The sequence below is a fragment of the Schistocerca cancellata genome, chromosome 3, assembly GCF_023864275.1.
Source record: "Schistocerca cancellata isolate TAMUIC-IGC-003103 chromosome 3, iqSchCanc2.1, whole genome shotgun sequence".
Classification (NCBI taxonomy): domain Eukaryota; kingdom Metazoa; phylum Arthropoda; class Insecta; order Orthoptera; family Acrididae; genus Schistocerca; species Schistocerca cancellata.
In genome coordinates, this window is record NC_064628.1 from 48,492,230 (window position 1) to 48,508,382 (window position 16,153).

The 16,153-nt window shown below is 38.4% G+C and overlaps 1 protein-coding gene across 2 annotated transcripts in view; it reads right to left on the reverse strand.

The window, feature by feature from the left end:
• Window positions 1-2,513: 2,513 nt before the first annotated feature.
• LOC126176930 (BLOC-1-related complex subunit 5) overlaps window positions 2,514-16,153 on the reverse strand; it is a 57,755-nt gene continuing 44,115 nt past the window's right edge. The window contains exons 4-6 of one of the 2 annotated variants that reach the window (XM_049924122.1): window positions 13,008-13,196; window positions 2,907-3,128; window positions 2,514-2,701 (exon numbers count right to left, since the gene is read on the reverse strand). In XM_049924122.1, the coding sequence (XP_049780079.1) occupies window positions 2,913-3,128; window positions 13,008-13,196 (405 nt within the window). In that variant the 3' untranslated portion in view covers window positions 2,514-2,701; window positions 2,907-2,912. The remainder of the gene's footprint in view (window positions 2,702-2,906; window positions 3,129-13,007; window positions 13,197-16,153) is intronic. The other variant, XM_049924121.1, reaches the window with a different exon arrangement.

Here is a 16,153-nt window from a genome sequence, read left to right on the forward strand (position 1 = left end):
TAATGGAATCTACTATTGTTGCTGTAGCACGCGTTGTTGACATACCTACCTTACTTCCAAGCAAACAGACTTGCCTGTCCCATGTCACCGGCGTGTGCACAATCGAGGGAAACACAGTCACTTGTGAGCGGTCTAACATAACAGTGACACTATGTTTTCGAAACAGGAACAGCGGAGTTGGGTCAAAATTGAATGTGCCAGAGGTCGTACAGCATGACAGTGTCATCAAGGTCTTCAAGAGGTGTGCGAAGAATCGGCATTGCCGTACAGAACAGTGGCACATTGGGTAAAAGCCTTCAACGAAGGTCAGCAAACTGTGGCAGACATGCATCGGGCAGGTCATCCTAGTGTCTCTGAAGAAGAAGTGCATGCTGTTGCCACATTAGCAGACAGTGACTGACGCCATATGATTTGTGAGCTCATCCACGAAACTAGATTAGCGCATATGACTGTGCTTCAATCCCTGAAAGAATGCTTGGGCATGCAAAAAACTGCATCATGATGGGTTCTGGATGACATGATGGGAATACAGAAATGGATGCGTTATGACGCTGCTCGGAAGCACTTGTAGCGCTATGAGCACAAAGAAGAGGCTTTCTTACACCGTATCGTAACACTGGATGAGACATGGACCACATCGTACAAGCCAAAACTGAAACGCCAGTCCAATGAATGGCGTCATTATGGGTCACTGAAAAAAGTCGAAAGGCGTCAGAGCCCCAGTAGGGTGAAAGTTATGGTCAGTCTTGTGTACGACTGTGATGGTGTATCCTAACGCATTCCGTTCCTCCATAGCAGCCTGTCAATGCTCAATATTACTGTTCGTTTTTGGAGCATCACCTGCAACCAGTGCTTTGTGAAAGAAGCGGTGACACTTTCTGTACAACCCACTCATCATTTTGCAAGACAATGCGCGGGCGGAGACAGCGCAAGCTGTGACTGCTCTGTTTAGTCCACGGGACTGGGAAGTACTGTACCATCCAACATACTCCCCGGACTTAAGTCCTTGTGACTCTGATTTGATTCCGAAGATGAAGGAACCACGTCGTGGCATTCGCTTCAGAACTATTCCAGAGATCAGACAGGCAGTAGACCACTCCATTCACACCATCAACAGAACATGTTCTGCTAACGGTATACTACGCCTCCCACATCATGGGCAACAGGTCCTACACAATGTGGGTGACTACTTTGAAGGACAGTAACAGGTGCAAACATATAACTCTTTTGTATTGGTTATAAATAAATAGTTACCACTATTTAAGTTCCAACCCTCATTTATAAGCATGATTTTACTTCCAGCACAGGCTAAGCTGCACAGCAGATGATGTCTACAGAAACAAGGCAGAAGATATAAAGAGGGGAGATATACGGCAGATAAGCAAGTCAGTAATTTCAGATCAGTACATACAAGCATTGAAATTAATATGCAAAATCCCCTCCGAGCACCCATCTAATACAGCAGAGAACATTCCACTTTGCATCTCCAACTGCTCTTCCTGCCTCCAGCCCCTCTACCCACCCCACCAGACACTACCTCACCCTTGCCCACCTGCCAACTGCAATCCCAGCACTGTGTGTCCAGCCAGCACAATGTAAGGTCACCAGTGTGTGTGTGTGTGTGTGTGTGTGTGTGTGTCACACATGACTCAATGCCTCCATTACTCAGTGAGTGGTCTCCTTTACTTGTAAATTATTTACATTCTACCATAATTTTCCTTACTACATTCATAGAAATTGTTGTACGTTTTGACTGATAATGATAAATGGATAAACCAAAGGCCTAGTCTAGGCTGTTAGTTTATGGGAAACGCAAATTGGTTAAACAAAGGGTACTCTTCACTTGGACAGTATATACCTGTAACATCTCTTGCAACATATCTGCAGAATGCCTCTTTTGTCTAAGGGGGAAAGTATTCAGGGACATCTCCATTGTTGCAAAATTCCAAAAATATAGATCTGATCATTGAATATAAGAGAATAATTTATAATATTGAAATGCTTATTACTTTCTGGAAAAACTGTTTTACATAATGGAGAAAAAAGTTTTGCCAAAATCAGGAAGCTGAGTTTACTCTGATTCCACAAATCCTGAGTGCTAAAAGCCTAAACAGATGTTTACATTTTTATTTATTTTTTTATCTTTTTACAGTATAAAATCTATGTGTTGTTTAATCCAAATTCAAGATCACAATTGCTGCTCTTACATAATGAATTGTTTGACTTGGGTATTAAAACCACCTCATAAGGGCAAATGAGTATCTTGAACCTTTATACCTAGTTGCATAGCAGGCATTTTGTGAAACTGTTCTTCTTGGAAACACTATAAGGAAAGCCTTAGCCCTGATTGTTATCCCTCTGTATGAATTTACACATATTTGTGGACATGAAACATTCCTTTTGTATTACTGTACCATTAAAGAAAAGGTACAGTAATACAGTAAGACAAATAAGAATTGTATGTACAAACATGACTTGGAATTACTGATAGAGTTCCAACTATAATGGAAGGCTTTGTCATAACAAGTATTTAATGATTCAAAAGCACATTGAGTCAATGTGCTATTATACAGTTATTTACAATAATGAGATAAAAGTTTGATAACATGAAAACAATTCATTCTAGTTCAAGAGAAAGTGCTGTAATGCCAGTGAAATTTATTTCTGAACTGATCACGGGGTGTCTTCACGCATACTGCCACTGAAACAAAATTATCATACATTAAATCAACTGTACACATTCAAACATAGAGAAAACAATGTTTAATGGACACAGACATCTTATCAATTATTGCAAATATATTCTCTCTCTCTCTCTCTCTCTCTCTCTCTCTCTCTCTCTCACACACACACACACACACACATATATATATATACAAACTTTAATGACCACAAAAATCACCCACTTACTGCTATCCAGTTGTCCATACAAAAGGCTCAAGACGATCTTCAACAGGGAGCCAGTTGTTTAATGTCTCCATGCTTTCCAGTGTTTGATTGAGAAGTGTGTGACAACGGTTCAACTGGTGTGACAGTTCATGCACCTTACTCAGTTTCTCTGCATACTTAGCACATCGTTTCTGCCTCTCTGTCATGAGGGTCAGTAGCCTCGTAACCTCTGCATCAATCTGGATTGACAAGATGAAAAGGAATCAGTCTGGAGGTTAACTGATCTTTTAAATTGGGACTAAGTTTTTATTTTGTTTTCACTATTGGAAGACTGATAATTTCTAAATCACCTTGAATTTGTAACATCTGTAAACCATATGAAATCAGGGATAAAAATGATTTCAAGACAGTTGTGCTATGGAATGTGTTAAAAGCACCTCAGTTGAAATTCACGTTAAATTTCAACCTCCTGTAAAACTCTGCCAGTCTTGGGTATTTTGCATTCTTTTAAATTTGGTTTGCTTTTTCAATTACTTCTCCAACAGTGTTCTGACCTGTTTGTGTGCCATGGGGGTACAGCAGGGTTTCTTATTAATTTATTTGGTACATACAGGGTGCGTTGCGTCAAAAAGAACTTCAAAACTTTGGAATGATATCGAAATTTATTGAGATAACTTACAGAATCAGTAGGTGTGTCATTTTTTAGCAAAGAAATTCAAGTTTGATTCACATAGTGCATAAGTACCTCATTCCACACCAGGAGCACCGCCACAGTGCACAATTAAATGTGGCTACTTTCACTGATGCGGAGTGTGCTCGCTGTTTTTTAGTTTCAGAAAATGAACGCTGCAACAAGTGTTCAGCGTGAATTCCACACTGAATTCGGTAAAGAAGCTCCAAGCAGGCCAACAATTTACTCTAGGCACAAGAACTTTGCTGAGGCAGGTTATACACTGCAACATTATGAATCGGTCGCCCTTGTGTTAATATGTCCAACAGGTTAAGGACAGCTTTGCTTGCAGTCCACAAAGATCAATGTGACTTGTGTATTCCGAGACTGGCATTCCATAAGTGACTGTTTGGTAAGTACTGTGTAGACATTTGCATTTGAAACCATACAGATTCACAAAGGCACAGCACATCAGTGATGGAGATAAGGTTGCTTGTAGGGAATTCTGTATGGAAATGTTGCATTGGGTAGAGGACAATTAAACACTCATGAACACAGTAATTTTCAATGTTTACTTGATCAGGTCCAAAACAGTTATAATCTAAAACCGGAAAATACCAAGCAGGCTTTAGACCAAACAGATCCTTTACAGAACAAATTTTTAATTTAAAACTATTCTTATGTGCCAAATTATTACTAGAAACAATATTGTACGTACATTTGTGGATTTTAAAAAGGCTACGACTCAGTTGATTGTGAATCTCTTTTCCAATTTTTAAAGGAACATGGACTAGATAATAAAAGTCTAAAGCTGATAAAGGAAAAGTTAACTGACACTAGCTCTAAAGTTAAATTCATGGGGAAAATTTCTAAACCACTGGACTTAAAGACTGGTGTTAGACAGGGAGATGGACTCTCCCCATTACCTTTTAACTGTGTTTTGGAAAAGGTCTTTACAGATTGGCAAGAGCAAAGGTCGAGTCAAAATATAGACCAATCAATCAAGTTAGGTAGAAGTAATATTAGAGTAGATTGCCTCGCCTTTGCAGATGATCTGGCAATTTCAACTAGGGATATTACCACAGCTCAAAAACAAACTGAAATTCTTAAAGAAGTTGTGGAAAAAGTAGGACTAAAAATATCATTCGAAAAAACAGAATATATGACAGGCAACAAACAAGCACCAAAGTTTATGAACATGAAATATGGAAAAGTAAAAAGGGTTTTTGAATTTAAATACTTGGGGGGAAAAATCATACAAGAAAATGGTCTGGAAAAAGCTGCAAAGTCTGCTGTCAAAAAATGGCAACTGCATTCAGATTAACAGGAAATATTTATAATAAAAAATCACTTAGTAAACTTAGCCATTACACCACTGTAATCAATCCTGGATGTCTTTATGGAGCAGAAACTTTAATTTGAAATAAAATGAGGGATACTGATGGAATTCAAAAGAAAGAAAGATTATTAGGAAAATATTAGGTCCCAAAATTAATGAAAGAGAAACGTATAGGCTGAGAAGTAATAAGGAAATACAAGAATACACAGAAATACACGATTATATGAGAAAACGAAGACTTAAATTCTAAGGGTACATTAAAAGAATGGTATCCACTAGGTTGACAAAACAAATTGGAGAATTCTACAAAAACGAAGTACGGCCAAAGCTGAGCCAATTAAATGGATCACTGAGATTAAGGGGGATCTTAAAGTAGCTGGTATAACTGTGGCAGATGTTACAGATAAAAAAACATTCAAACAAAATATATTTGATTGGAAAGTTGGTCAGGGGGGAATTAGAAAAGGGACTGGAACACCATGGACTGATGAAAGAAAGAGAATTCATACTGAAAGAATGAAACGAATTTGGATGCAAAGGAAGACTAATCATCAAAAACAACTTGACTGAGTGTATCTTGCATTGTCCTAATGGACCCGTACATGATAACTAACTAACTGTATATTTAGCAGTAGTCTGATGCAAAAGAAGACTGAAGTTAACAAGGGTGCAACACTATAAAAATAGTCTTACAACTTAGTGAAGAAAAGCACTGTTCCAAATAAAGAGCGATATAGAGCTGACCGCTTGCAACCAAGAGTGAAGTAACATTAACATTGTGGATCTCAACTGTTGTTCTCATCAGGTTCACCATGAACACTGTTTTGATAATGCACTATGGAATGATATATATTTGAAAAGAAGTAATCTACCACATAATCTGAATCAGATGCAAACAAGTGATTTATTCAAGTAGATGTCCTAACCTTGCTTTCCTCATACGGTTATGTTCATAGACATTAACAGTTTAAAGTATTACTTGATGCAATTGCTGAGACCGACGTTATATAACGGGCAATTCCAACAGCCATTTTCTCAGATCCAGGATCAATAAATGACTGCAGTAGAAACTATGATAAGTTAGTTATATTCTGGATGTATCAGCAATAAAAACTTTGAAATTTAATTAACTACTTTTACCAACTACCTATGAAACTGGGATCTTGATTAAATGATTCCTACAACACAACACAAGTGTAACAAGAATAAATACAGACACACATAATCATATGTGTGAGTAGCAGATGTCCTTAAACAACTTTTGTAAGCACAGGTGTATAGATCCCCCCCCCCCATTCCCCCCCCCCCCCCCCCCCCCACACACACACAATAACTTAATCTCACCTCTCTTTTTCCATTTCCCTGCCCACTGCATTACTGAAGCAGTCCTATCACCAAATACTAATAAGGAGACTCACAAATATTTCCCCAATAATGCTTCTGATTACCATTCTCAAGAGTCTGAACTCATAATAGCTTCCCCATAGCCCCCAAAATCATATTCTGCCACCCTTCTGATTGATGTAAAGCCTTAGTTTACTTACCCACTGTTTATCAGCACTAGAGAAGAATGAAATTATGATAATAAAGCAAAAATCTCCATTCTGTTTTGACTGCCTGTCTATATTTCACCTCTCCATCTTCAAGGTAACTGGTTACATGACCTCATAATTAACCCTACTGGGGCTTCAGAACAAATATACTGAAATTATCCTCTCATATAAGACTAAATTACAAAGTATTTTCAAGGTTTGCTTGCAGCTTTTGTCTACAAGTTGGAAACAAGTAGCCTACACTCACCAAAATTTGTCAGTCTTTCAAAGTGTTCACCCCTCTCTTCCAACAACGTATAGGTGCCATGATTTCACTGACACAGAAAATACTGAGCTGGTGTCATGACTAATGCAGGACACTGCTTTATAGTGCTCCACATTCAAAATTTCTTCCCTCCCAAGTGATTTTTAAGGTCATGCAAGTGATATTTACAGGTAGTGTGATCTAAAAAAAAGAGTGTGTGTGTGTGTGTGTGTGTGTGTGTGTGTGTGTGTGTGTGTGTGTGTGGGCGCTTGTGTGTGTGGGCGCGGGCGCGCACGCCAGCGCGTGTGCATGTGTGGTAGTCGTGCGACATGTGGGAATTGCCATTGTTGTGGAGAGCAGTCATGTTTAGAAACAACAGTTCATGTTTATTTGTCTCATAACTAAACAATATGGAATATTAACTGCACATATTTGTACTTCTCAGGAGAAAGAATTTCAACACATTTTATGTTTTAGAAGATAGTTGTCAAGCAAATGGCTGTAATTTGATTTTCTCAGTGGGGATAAGAATTTGTGCTGCATTGTTTACCGTTCTAGAAAAAAGAAACAGTTTCACATTTGAATTTCATATGAGAATTAGCTCCTGTGAAGAAAACCCTATGACTGGAAATTGATTCAAAAGGCATGCTTGTATGTCCACTTATGGTCAAATATGAGATGGTGGGACAATCATAATGCACACACTTCAAGGAAGTGCAGATACACGTGGATGACTGTCTTAACATTGATTCTCATCTCTGCTGTAGTAACACACACTAGTACTCAATGGTTTGCACAAATAATGGTTGAACAGGCTCAAAACAGATTAGAGTAAAGCAGTTTCACAAACCTGTCCATCTGGTTCTTTTATCTCAATTTCCTGACCATCATCAGACTGCATCAACTGTACATCCATCACCTGGAAAGCACTTTCCCTGTACTACACCACCATATTTCAGCTAGTTTCATATTCTCATTGCACTTTTTCACAGCCACAGAAAAAAACCTTTAAAGTTTTGCAGTATTCTCATGACTTGCATTATTTATGGCTTTTTTAGGAATTATTATTATTATCATACAAATCTCATTCTCAATACTCTTTTGGCCACAAGCGATCACCACATAAAGCTACCAGTGCAACGAAGGTAAAAGTAAACCTGCATTTTCAGTTTAGTTCACTAGAGTGTACTGTGTACTCAATCATGAATAGAACAACGTGCTCATAGTTCAGTCTGCCAACACGCCTTAAAATGTCATTTCAAGTTTAGACTTTGCTCTCATGGTGTCCACTATGAACAACAGTACAAAACACCTAGAATCATGCCGCATGAAGAAAGTAGGTAAGGAAACGCTTCAGATAAAATGTCCATCAATGGCATTGGGTCCTCTTCACTAACAAGTGCAGGATTTGACTGACAGCAGGATTAGACTGACAACTGATGATCATCACAGAAGAGGGGGGAGACAACCTCGTACTAATGTACGTCTCAGTGGTGCAATCCCAGGGGTTCAGCAAGGAGGTGGATCAGTCATAATTTGGGCCTGTACTGTGGATGGGTGTCAGATATGTCCCTCATGCTGCCGAGAATAATGTGAGGGCTGTGTGGCACGGTGAGATGATTCTTTAATCTGTTGTCCACATCTACAGTAAACACTTCGGTGTGAGATTCTTCTTTCAAGACAAGCACATCTTTCCCTCCCAACTCATGAGAACCTTCATACTACAATGCATTAGGTGGAGCAACACAATACAGTGTTTCCCAGCAGCAGAAACTGATTTCATGTATGTACACTTTGAACAGACTATCTTTGTTTTGGTTATTGTTTTGTTTTTATTTCACAGTGAAGTCAGATTTTAGTTTCATAAGCTTTACTATTTCATTCCTTGAATATAGCCCACATCTTTCCTGATATGCAGGTATTGCTAAATGTTTTAAGCAGTTTACTTTCAACTGTGTTCGTTTGCTCTCCTGAATATGTGTAATCAGCATCATGATCAGCATGATTCTTATGAAACAGCAAGGTATGTTGATCATAATTTGTGGTTTTGAAAGAAAAACAGTCTTGCTCAACTTGAATGGTTTGAGCAATACATCCAGAGTTGTCATCTTCTGCCTATAGCCTGAGAATAATGTGTCAAAAGTGTGACTATATTGTATAAATGGATCTAATGAATCCTTATGAGGTGCAGTGCTGTGCTTGTGCTGCTGTGGATGATTACACATATGAAAGCACAATGAGGGTTGGAGTTGTTGGGATTGATGTGTATAAAAAATGTAAATCTGCTAATGAAAAAACCTTCAGTGGTAAATATAATGTCTAGCAACAACAGTTTTCTTCTTAGTAGCTTCTTTTGATGATCATAATTGTTACTAAATGACATTTCAAATATGTCTGTTAACATAAATTTTTATATGAGGATACATCATAACTTACTGAATAGAAGAGGTAATCAGCAGGAGATCAGCACGTAGAAAAACAGACACCATTCTCTCATGGTACCAGTTGGACTGGGGTGGCGGAAATCTTGGATGAAGTGGGTGGTGGAAACATGGAAGAAGTTTGGAATGGTTAGAGAAAGGGAGAAATAGCAGAAGAAGGGCTTAACAAAGGTTGTGCAGGTGTATTATGCACTACAGGTCAAAGAGTGGTGGCGTGCCACCTACACAGGTGCAGGGTAGGAGGCTACTAAGAGAAATGTTGAAAAAGAAGAAGGCAGGAAGATAGAAGATTCACGAGGAAGTGAAGATATCAGTCATGTGAGGTAGGGTGGAATTCAAAAATACCTGGGGGAGTTTGAGAGTGGAGCAAAAGGGTAGAATGGAGTGGGAATAGTTGAAGTGTAGGGAACAGGCATTACTGGAGCCTGACACCACAGGTACCGTAGAAACAAACAACATTTTGAAGGGAGTATTACTACCAGTTTAATTCAATAAAAAGGTGATACTGGCATTAGGGTTGCATGGTGAGAGAGGGCTCAAAATACTGTGAGTTGTGAAGTTGTTGAAGTAAACCACATAATGCTGAACAGCATGCATCACAACTGCCACGTGAATAATTGGTTAATGATCACATCCATGTAGTGCAGTGGTTGCAGAAAAGTTGGCAGGCAATATGGGTGCATTCACAAGTAAGCCCTAGAGCACTGCAAGCCTATATCCAATCTGCTTGCTGTTCACACTCAATCTGCATGGTATTCACACTGCTGTGATGTGCGAGAGAGAGGGTGAACAAACTTCAGCCAGCTTGACTGACACTACCTTGCCTAATTTCAAAGCTATATTAGTGACTTGCATGGCCACACGGATCCGCATGGGCCTTGAAGATGTGGAGTGTGCAGGTTCTGTGCTCCACCATAGTATTTTTGATGCACTGTGACAAAAATAACCACACTCAATGATGCTGGTGCAATTGAAACCAAGTGAGACCGATCATGTGGATAGTGAAATGGGAAGTGAGTGCCACTCACTTGACTTAGCCACTCAGATGTGGTCCTCTAGTAAGCCCTAGGGAAGCCAGTAGCCAGCTGCCATAGAAAGTTATGCCTCAATTTATGGATATGCACCTGTGTTGGATATGAGTCATGGGGTATGGGTGTTAGAGGAATAGTAGTATACGGAGGGAGTAGGGTTTTATATTGGCTCAGGGGACAACCACAGTATGGGAGGATTGAATGACTGTGGGTATAATATTACTCATTTATTATAGTCAAAGCCATAGCGGATAATGTGGTTCAGTTTTTCCAGTCCCAAGTGGTATTGTGTGGTGGCTAGTCAGCAGAATGCAAGGGAGTATTGTGTGTATCATATACCAATTTTTCTGCAACAACTGAACAGCATTCCATGTGGATGCAACAACAAACCATCTATTCATTTGGTCAATTGGCCACAGCCAAAGTAGATTACTGAGTTGTGGAGCAAGATTCTCAGCATTTCAGCTTCAATCTTCATGTCACTTTTCTCCTCCGCCCAAGTTCACAGGCATATTCCTTTCCTCATTCCTCTCTCTTACTCTGGATTCATCTTCTTCCCTCCTTTACAATTCCAAAAGGATTTCTTCTGGCAAAACTCCTAATCTGTTCCCTACCTCTTAGTATAAATGGCAGGGACACCTCTGCCTATATCGACAAATTCCACACCACCACGATCTCTTGTAATCTCTCTTCCCATCCCACCTCCCCCCTTTCCATGTCTCCATTGCCCACCCTGGGTAAGGGTGCTGCTCCCTCATTGTGTGTATGTATGTGTGTGTGTGTGTGTGTGTGTGTGTGTGTGTGTGTTAGTTCTCTGAAAAATGATTTAATCTGGAATTTCAGTTAGTCATTGTCTGTTACTCAAATCTATTCTTTGAGTAGTAATCGTGTACTTATTTACATTTTATACTAGACTTTCCATTGATTCATACTTACATTTATTTTCTTTATCATAGATAAGTATTTACTGTGTCCTTGTTTAATGGATAACATCAATTAGCTGTCCAGTCACAAAATCATGTCTTTCACAGAAGAGTCACACTTTACATCTACTTAAGTTTATTTGAGTTGTACAATTTTTGTTTGTTAAACATAATCTCATTTCTTCTGTATCAATTTTACACTGCCTCAATTTCTATGGCTTCTATGACTTCTTGTAATCTGTTGCAGTTGCTGTGGCGTGTCCTAGGGCTACCATTTCCGCATGTCAAGTACTTCTTCCAGCACTCAACATTTCCCCATTTCCTCCAAATAATCTAACATTAGGATTTTGCTTCTTCCTTTCCTGCTCATCATCATCATCAAATACATTTACTTCAACATACTTGAATCAATACATTTTATCCAATATTTGGATTCCAACTTGATGTAATTTAAAAGGCCCTTGAAATACATCTTCCATTACCTTTTTCAATGGATTCAATATTATTTTCAGACACAAATTTTTTAGATGCTGGAATATGTTAGTTGGAACATTCATACTTTAGATCCCTCAATATTCTCATTTCCAAAGATTCTTTGTGCTCATGTGTATTTTCCTGATAAAAGATGATTTTCCTCCTTTTGCTCTCCAAACCTCTTCTATAACTTTTTCCATCATTTTGGTGTAGAACACTTGCAAAGTATTTGCGAAGTATTAGATAAAAATAATCTACTTTACATCCCAGAAAAAATGGCCAAAACATTTCTGACAATTGAAATCAACGTCAGTGGTTTGGCATGGTCACAATCTCCCATCCATTGCTTTGATTGGCAATTCATTCCCACTGTGATCTCTTGTTAGTTTTGCAGTGAATGATGCAGATTTTACTACAAATGGCTCTGAGTACACTGGCTACTATTCAACATCCATAATACGTTCTGAGTTTCTACAAAAACGATATGACTAACTGTTTGAAAGAGCAGATATGAGTCTGGTTTGCAAAGATTTTTTTCTATGGGGGTTGGGGGACTGTTTTTGCCTGTTCCTCTCTGAGTGTGCCTTTGCAGGGAATGTTTCATTCTTTAAAGTCAAACCATTTCATAAATGTACAAAATCATAGCATGAAAATTTTGTTGTTTTAGATTTATCTATCACAGAAAGTAGGTTTCTTTTTTTTAAATCGAGACTTCTCAAGCTTCCTATTATTGCCAGCACAACATCCCAAGTCATTGTCAGTGCAATATCTGGACTTCCAATGACCATTCTTTTTATTCCAAGAGTTTCCCATTTGATACTGCTAAAAACTTATGGCATGATCCTCATAGTTATATGATCAAGAAAATTTGATAAGTCAAAGGTTTTAAACAATTACACCAAGTAAAGAAGTCAGTGGAGCAACTGGTCTAATATCCACTCAATGCGCTCTTCTGCCCAAACAAACAGATCCAGAAGTGGTCTGGCAATTGGCAACAACATCATTATTTGGCAACTTTTCTGGATCTACACATCCTCCAGAGGGAAAAATTAAGAATTTGGGACGGTTAGCTGGTGTTAAGATGACCATAAGCTTTTCTATCTAGACCATAAGCATTGATGGCTATAAGCATAACAGCAATGTGTCACAAATGGAACATTGCTGGGAATGATGTAGGAATGTGACAAATCTAACTCTATTTGGACTGGGAATCAGGCCTGATTCCTATCAGATAATGCTAGCATTTTGCCACAGTACTGTCTCACTCAGACATGATTTAGGAATGTGAAAAATCTAACTCAGTTTGGGTTGGGAACCAGGCTTGTTTCCTACCAGATAATCTAGTATTCTGCCACAGTTTTGTCTCACTCAGACAATTTTTACAATAGACATACATGTTCAAACGAATACCTCTTCAAGAGCTGATAAAATTAACTGTCTTACCTCTCGCATACGTAGATTTATTGCAGCCTGTTCTGAAGAGACAAGTTCACTACATAGTGTCAGATGATGCTGATAACGCTGACATAATGCTAATGGGCCAGAGGGATCCAGTCGCTCAAGTACCTCTGGATCTCTAGCTGCTGGTAAGTTGAGAGTACCTCGCATAATAGGTAAGAACATTGGTACCATCTGGAATTTTAAACACACAAATTCATAATAGCCAAAGTGAGATATCATAAATTAGTAGTAGTAGTTATCAAGCAATCTGTTCCACCCTGTCAAGGTTTTACAAACTGAAATGATAAGTGCAGCTATATACAGCAATGTTCTGCTCTATGATATAAGACTGGGTCTTGTCATCTTCCTCACTTTGCAAAAATATACAACATTTGTTTGAAGCTGCTGAGCAGAAATTATAAAAATATTAGGTTAATAAAACTAAAAGCAGTAACTTAAGTCATATTTCATGACTTCATATTGTTTCAACTCACCATCTAGTTTCCTATAGTGTGTCAAATTTTGATAGTGCGTGGACTTAATAACAGGGTTTTAGTAATAAATATACTTAGAAGGACAACAGCAAGAAGTTATTGTTACTGATAAGGTAATGTATTGATAAATGATTAAAAATAGTGCAAAATGAAATAAAACCCAATGAAAAAATTAAGTAATAAAAATCAAACAAGTAATCTGCTGGTGTAACTAGAGACCTCAAAGAACACACAGTTACTGACTAGCAAAATGGAGCCTACTATTGTTTTTTACAAACACCTACATCATCTGTCTAATCCTTATTATTTCTCATATGGGTTATAAACTGAGAATTACATCTATCATGAAATTTACATTAATAATTAATAAATATTTATTATTAACTGCTAATCTGTTTTTGTATCAACATTTAAGTGCCAAAGAAGGAAGGAAGGTAGACAGATTAGTGTTTAATGCGTCATTGACAACAAGGTCATTAAAGATGAAGCATAAGCTCAGCCTAAGGAAGAATGGGGAAGGAAATCGGCTGTGCCCTTTCAAACAAATCATTCCAGCATTTGCCTTAAGTGATTTAGGGACCTCAGGGAACACCTAAATCAGGATGACTGGAAATGGATTTGAACCAAGACCTCCCAAATGTGAGTCCACTACCATAAGCATCAATGTGGTCCCATGGTGGTTGTATATCAGTACCCATGGTCACAATGATGATGGTGCTGTTGATGACTAACAAAAGCTACACAGTCATAAACAACAGTGCTTTGAATGACTGAATCATAACAGCAACAGATTTTAATAGCAGCAGTAGTTATATGGGTACACTGGTAAAGGGCTGGAAGAGAAGGATGGCACTTGTAGCAAAAGATGACATATCTGTGCATGCACATATGCTACATTACATCACCATATGTCACTGAATGGGTTACTTTTACATTTTATTTCAGAGGCACTGACACTTCCATGGTCAGACACAATACCCCAGACTTGTGACTGACCTTAGTCCACCACACTGCACAAGGAAATATTTTAATTACAGATGCCTTTAGAGCTATGAACATGTTGCCACATAACTGTGTTGCAAGCTAATCTATAGAATGGTCTGGATGTTGTTAAGGTCTATACTCTTGTTACTTCAGATATTTAACTGTTATATGTACTGAGCTTGCAAACTCTTCATAATTAGACTGACCTCTTTGTCATCACTGAATTCAATGTAAATGCTGTGAATGAGAACCATGTCCAGACAGAAAGTGGAGCAGTTTCCTAATGAGAATATATATCCCAAACCCTCTGCATACCATCCAGTTTCTAGTGTTTGGATCTTATCTTAAATTCTAATTTTAGTTACCCTATCCACTCTTTCCACATCATCTGTTTTTAGCCAGTATGAGGCATCCAGACATGTGACAGATGTTCTCTGTGCATGCTACAAGATTTATCTGTGCTTAACAGTGATGAATTGGCAACATACTGGCTGTGAAGCTTGTAATAATAATAAAGTTGGCATTGTGGTCACCCCTGATCACTTGCAGTAGTGGTATGCAGTTATCACCTATTACGGCCAATTTGTATTTGTGAATTACTCTACCTGTTCTGGATGCTGCCTGAATGACAGGAGGTTTAAGTTTAATCTTTTATATGAAGATGAGCTTCTAAATATTGATGGTTGTCTATACAGTTACTGTAATATCTCTTCATCTTATAGTTTGGTTTCGTTTGTAAGCATACAGTAGGATTGTTGCCTATTTCACGCACGGCTGTCAACTGTCACCCCTTTGGCGAGTGCAGAGCATAATTAGAAAGTCATGGCTTAGCTTCCATGTACCACACAGTGTCAATGCCACAGCTGCGGAACACAATTTACAGCATGTTGTCAGAGTAATTGAAATTCACGCCACAGAACCTGTGTATTATATATCAGTTTGATGGTTCAGTATTGGTGATTTATTTGAGAATGATAATTCCGAAATAATTATATTGGGAGACAATCAACCCTGTGGGTCAGTAATGGGATAAGTAATGCATACTGAACAATTATCCAGAACATTAAAAGTGAGAGAGAAACACATAATCAGTTTGACCAAATATTATAAGCATTGATACTTCTTGTCTGGATATCACACTGCTAAGTCATCAAACAGCCGCGTCACAATTGGACATGCGTATGCTCTTGAGAATAACTTATTATGCCACTAGAACTGACTAATGCTTGGACCTCATGTGGTTGTGCTTCAGGCATTTGTACCAAGTGATTAATTCTTTTACAATAGACATTCCAGTTGGCTACATGGCTGAAGTGCCAGTAAATGATTATTTAACATATAAGTTGTAAAGAGTGCAGCCCACAGTTAAAAGTGTTTGATTATCAGAATATATTTGGATCTTGTTAGATAAACTTGGATTTCATTTGTGTCAGTGTCTCCCCAACTTGCTAAATGACAAACATTACAGGATTCTGATTTTAGCTGGCAGTGGGAGAAGCAAGACGACAGTTGCAGGAAAACCAGGCACTTGGGGTTTTGACATACAGTCATAAAATATCTAACCCTCATCCCTGCTTTTACATAACATTGTGCTGTATACAAAGTGAGAAGGTCTAGTTAAATCAGTCATGAAATAGTTGTATTACAAACGAGCATCTTACAGGTATCCTT